The sequence below is a fragment of the Arachis ipaensis genome, chromosome B4 (assembly GCF_059453495.1).
Source record: "Arachis ipaensis isolate K30076 ecotype BB chromosome B4, ASM5945349v1, whole genome shotgun sequence".
NCBI classification, from domain to species: Eukaryota; Viridiplantae; Streptophyta; class Magnoliopsida; order Fabales; family Fabaceae; genus Arachis; species Arachis ipaensis.
The window spans coordinates 32,429,129-32,435,101 of record NC_142439.1 but is presented as its reverse complement, the minus strand read 5'-3'; the positions used below and the strand labels follow the sequence as shown (position 1 = coordinate 32,435,101).

General features: G+C 29.3%; 1 protein-coding gene across 1 annotated transcript; it reads left to right on the top strand.

Annotated features, from left to right (window-relative positions):
* Positions 1 to 2,500: 2,500 nt before the first annotated feature.
* Positions 2,501 to 4,382, top strand: LOC107637682 (polygalacturonase-like). Its single transcript, XM_016341052.3, has 4 exons — positions 2,501 to 2,956; positions 3,331 to 3,620; positions 3,692 to 3,920; positions 3,996 to 4,382. The coding sequence occupies exons 1-4, from the start codon at positions 2,501 to 2,503 to the stop codon at positions 4,215 to 4,217; spliced, it is 1,197 nt and encodes a 398-aa protein (XP_016196538.2). The 3' UTR covers positions 4,218 to 4,382.
* The last annotated feature ends 1,591 nt before the right edge of the window (positions 4,383 to 5,973 follow it).

The following is a 5,973-nucleotide window of genomic DNA, read 5'->3' as shown; positions in this document are numbered from 1 at the left end:
TTACTAAGAGACCCGAAATAAAAAATTACCTAGATAGCTTAGTTAAGTGCATAACACAACACAATATACAGAACATATAGAATTATTTTTTTGTAATATCTATTTAGTTTACTTTTTTATTTGTATAGTAGGTTATAGCCATTTTTAAAATATTTATTTAATATATCATATGTTAATACTAAGAGTATTTTTTAAAAAAGATATAATTGTAAAGATACATATAATATGATTATAAGTATAACATAAATAAATTAAATAAATAAAAAGTTAAACTAATATGCTTACCAATGTTTTTTGTTAAAATTTTTAAATTGGAGAATAATTATGTATTCGGTTGTTTGGTGATCACGTAGGTAATTGAGTAATTGGGTTACAAATTGATTTCATAATATGCACCTTATTTTTTTTTTCATTTCTAAATGAAAGCAAAAATTAAGAGATATAAGTAGTAATATGTAATGAAAAAGATAAAAAATTTTGCATAAAAAAGATAATTGTTAAAAAAAATATTTCATTGTGAAATATTAAAATTTTACATATTGCAAATCATGAAGATCAACCTCAATGTACTGGCCACTTCTCTTTGTTTTGATCATGATATAAGTTCTTCTTTTTCGATCAAGAGTCCAATAACATCTCTTTGAAAATAAATTGAATTAAATGTACTAAATTAAGGACAAATGAATGAATAATATAAGAAATTACAGTTTCTATGTGTATAAATTAAAGAGAATTTACTAATTTAATTTATATTAATATAAAAATATATCTTTAGAAAAAGTCACAATACAATTTCAAATATTTTAATAAATAAATTATTGAAATTTTTGCTATCTATAAAATAATATTATTATACAATTTTTTGGCAAAAGAAGAATCTATCAGTACAAATCCACCGAAAAAGAGTTTTGAATTATGTAAAATTTATCGGTACAAATCCACCGAAAATTCTTAAACAATACACCTAAATGTCTTAGTTTTATCCCGAAATTTGCTGCAATTACACAAATTGAGAAAATTCTATGGCAAAAATTTTAGATGAGGCAATGTCATCAATATAGCAAAATTTTTACGATAACGATAACAATAATGACAATAACGATAACGACGATACGTATAAGAAGAAGACGACGATGCTATAATGATAATGATCATGATGATGAAGATGATGGGGGAGAAGGAGGAAAAGGAAGAACGAGAAAAAAGTCCAACAAGAAAAGAAGAAGGAGGAGGAGGAGGTGGCATTGGTGATGATGATAACGAAAGAGAAAAATAACGAAAAAAATGAGAAGAAGAAGAAGAAGACGAAGTGTCAGGAGAAGAAGAACGTGCAGGGCGCGTGAATGTAAATGACTTGTATAGACTTATATGTGTAAATGACTTGTATGTAGAGAATAATTGTAATTATAATAAAGATATTTTCTTAAATTAGTATAATTATGTATTATTCATTAAATGCTAATTGTAATATAATTGTAATATTGTAATATAATTATAATAAAGATATTTTTCTAAAATAAATTTAGAAGAGGAAATAGTGTTTTTATTTTGGAGGAAAAATGAATTCATGAGGAATTGATATTTCACTTTCATTAGTTGATAATGTATTAAATATTGATTTTATATAATTATAATAAAGATATTTTTCTAAATTAGTATAATCATGTATTATTTATTAAATTCTAATTGTAATATAATTATAATAAAAATATTTTTTCAAAATAAATTTAGAAGAGAATAGTATTTTTATTTTGGAGAAAAAATGAATTCATGAAAAATTGACACCTCACTTTTATTAGTTGAAGAAAAATTCAATTTTAGTATATTAAGTAGATAAATAGATAAGTAGATAGATAGATTGATTTTATATAATTATAATAAAGATATTTTTTTAAATTAGTATAATTATGCATTATTTATTAAATACTAATTATAATATAACTGTAATATAATTATAATTAAGATATTTTTCTAAAATAAATTTAGACAAGAGAATAGTGTTTTTATTTTGAAAAAAAAAAAGAATTCATGAAGAATTGATATCTCATTTTTATTAGTTAAAAAAAATTAGTTTTAGTATATTAAGTAGATAAATAGATAAGTGGATAATACTCTTTTTATTTTTTAATGAATTAAAAAATAAAAAAGACACTTATTTTGAAGTGGGAAATGTAATGGAAAAGATAATTAAGCAGCGCAAGAAAGGGGAAGGTGAATTTGACAAAGACAGACTTGTTGATTATTGAGGATTCTCTCTGGCCAATCCAAAACCAAAGTTCTGCCGCAGCCTTTTCCTCTGACTTGATATATATTCTTTCCTTAATTAATTAATTTCTACCTTATTTTATGGATTTATTTATTTAATATTTGATGGAACTTCCAATTATGTATTTGATTAATTTGATTATTGTTCACAAGAAACAGATCCTTAACTCTGCCTCTGATCTATAAATACTCTCACAAACTCCTCCATTTTTCACCACTCCACAAACAAAGAACAATGGAGCCAACACGAAAAGCTACTCCCATTATAATTCCTGTGCTTGTTATTGTGATCTTATTTTATTGTATGCCGAATGCTGCAGCAGCCACATTCAATGTGCTTGACTTTGGAGCCAAGGCGGACGGTCGCACTGACTCCAGCAAGTCTTTTGCCAGTGCTTGGGCCCAGGCCTGTGCCTCGGCCCAGCCCGCTTCCATACTCGTGCCAAAGGGGCGCTTCTTGGTTGGAAGCACCACCTTTAGTGGCCAATGTGCCAACAAGGCAATCTCATTTGAGATCCAGGGCACCTTGGTGGCACCCTCAAATTACAATATCCTAGGAAACAAAGGGACTTGGCTGCTGTTTGAGCACGTCGACGGCGTTTCCATTCGCAGTGGCGTGCTTGATGGCCAAGGCACTATCCTCTGGGATTGCAAGAACTCCAACGAGGGTAGCTGCCCGCCTGGAGCCACGGTATGTTTATGTTAGTTAATTTATTGCATTTAATTTAATTTACAGCCTGAATTATTATCATATCATCATATCGGTAAATCTCATTATTTTCCTTGTAAGTGGCAAAAGGAAAACTAAGTATGAATATTACAAATTAATAGTCTTTTAAATTTTCAGTAGGAAAAGTATAGGTAACAAATAAGATTTTTGAACAATATTAAATACGTATATGTTGAATACGTTATTATTGGAGTTGACTCCATAAAGCACGGGGATTTTTTCTATAGGCACACATATTAATTAATTGCTAATATAAAGTAAACAAGCTAGCTAATTCCATTCCACAATCAAGATGATTTGAAATGACTCATGAATTTGGTTTGTATTTATTTCAGACACTGGAATTCACCAACTCCAAAAACATTGTCATTAGTGGATTGACCTCAATGAACAGCCAAATGTTCCACATAGTCATCAATGCATGCCAGAACGTAAAAGCACAAGGCATCACCATCACCGCCGACGGAAACAGCCCTAACACCGACGGCATCCACGTCCAAGGCTCCTCCGACGTCACCATCCTCACCTCCAAAATCCGCACCGGCGATGACTGCATCTCCATCGGCCCCGGCACCACAAACTTGTGGATCGAAAACATAGCATGCGGTCCAGGCCATGGAATAAGGTCATTTTTGTCATTTTCTCGAAAGTTACATATCAGAAATTTGTTTCCTTATGGATGGTTGAAATTTGCAGCATTGGGAGCTTGGGAAAGGATGAGAACGAGGCTGGCGTACAAAATGTGACGGTTAAAACGGTTACGCTGAGTGGGACTCAAAATGGTGTTAGAATCAAGACTTGGGGCAGACCCAGCAACAGTTTCGTCAGAGACGTGGTTTTCCAAGACGCCACCATAGTGAATGCCCAAAACCCAATTGTCATTGACCAGAATTACTGCCCGAACAACGAGGGCTGCCCCGGTCAGGTTAGTGCCCTAATTCCGCCAATCGCCACTCTTTCTTTTCTATATCCATTCACCAAATAAAATTGTTTTTGGTAGGCCTCAGGAGTAAAAATCAGTGACATAACATACAAAAACATTCATGGAACATCAGCAACAGAGGTAGCTGTGAAGTTTGATTGTAGCTCAAAGAACCCATGCAGTGGCATTAAGTTGGAGGATTTGAAGCTCACTTACAAGAACCAAGCTGCTCAAGCTTCTTGTGTCCATGCATCTGGAGATGCATTGGGTTTAGAACAACCACAGAGCTGCTTATCATAAACTGCTTCAAATCGATCATAACACTACAAATTTCATGGACAAAAATTAGAGCCATGCAGTGCATTATTACAATATTTTTTTACTTCTAATTTTCTTTTTATGGTTTGAGCCTGTGGCGTTTTACTGCACCCCAGTTGTAGTGTAGCCTGGCCTTAGGAATTACTATTAGTATGGACGGTAAAAAATTAAAGTTATATACAAAATTCATGTGTATTCCTATTATTTCTATGAATGATAAAGGAAGCTAAGGGCGTATCCCACTTATATGACAACATGATTTGGGTGGCTTTAATTATCCGGTTTTGATTTCTTGTTATTACCATCTAGAATGCATAACTTGTTATTTTGATTTGATAGATTTAGTCATTTATGAAGGCCAAATAAAAATGTAATTATGATTGATCATATTGGCTAGCTACTAGCAAATTGATATTGATCACACTGCTTCTAGTGATTTCAATCTTCTTAATGTTTCTAATACAAAACTAAGTATCTAATCGAGGTCAAACTTTTTTCTTAATAAAATAAAACGGTCATTTTAAAAGTAATCCTAGTAACTATGTTGAAATACAAAAGAGTGGAGATACAGTTTCTACGTGAGTTGAGGAAGTAACAGATAAATTCATGATTGTCGCATCTTCTACCAATTTTGATTTAATTAAGTTATTTGAGCCAATTTTAGATATTATATTGATTATAACTCAAAAACATTTTACTGTATAATTTTTTTAAATTTCTAAAATAATAAAAATTTATTGAAAATTAATTATCTAATTTAAAATATTTGACTACCGATTTCAGTGTAGTTTACTGAATACCGATCGAGTATTTACTCATACTGATAATAATGAGGACAATAGATCAAGACGAAACAACAATAACAACAGCAACAATATACCAAAGCATTGATAGACAAATAAGGAAAGGAGTTAAGAAACAATATATATGTGAAAACATAATTTTTGGTTTGACTATTATTGTGAGTGTAGACCTTCTCTTGATAAGAGCTATTATTTTTCATCCTAGTTAAAAAAATGTTGTGACTAAACATATATATTAGGAGTACTAATGTATAAATAGAAATGGAGTTTTTTTTTTTGTAAATATATAAAATTGAAAGGGACATACCTTTTATTGATTTTAAAAAAACTTTTGACTAATCAAGATTGTCGAATTAATCTAATGTGCATAATGTCTTATGCCCTTTAATTGTTAATGGTTTGACATAATGTGTATAATTAATTGCAATAATTTAGCTTCAAATTCTTCTTTTCTTTATAATTTTGACGACGAGCGCACCTATTAGAGTCTCAAATAACTAAAGAAATAATAATATAGACAAAAAAAATATTGAAGATATATATAATCGTAAAAACTTCATCCATACTAGGTGAATATTAAAATTAACTATCAAAATAAAATATATATTAAAAATAAATTAAATTAAATATATATTTATACACAAATATATAATTATTGATTTTAATGTGCATATAATATTTTTGTAAAAACGAACGTCAACTAATTTTGGATTTTGGTGAATAATATATCAATTATATTAGAGAGATAATAATTCAAAACTACTTAATTTAACTTATTATTTATAATTATATGTATATAAAATTATTCTATCAATAATTAAGAAATACAAAATCAAAAAATATAATATACACACTAAAAATCAACCACTAAATTAGTTATTATGTATTTATATATAAATATATGTATATTTTAACTTTTTTTTAATGTATTTTTT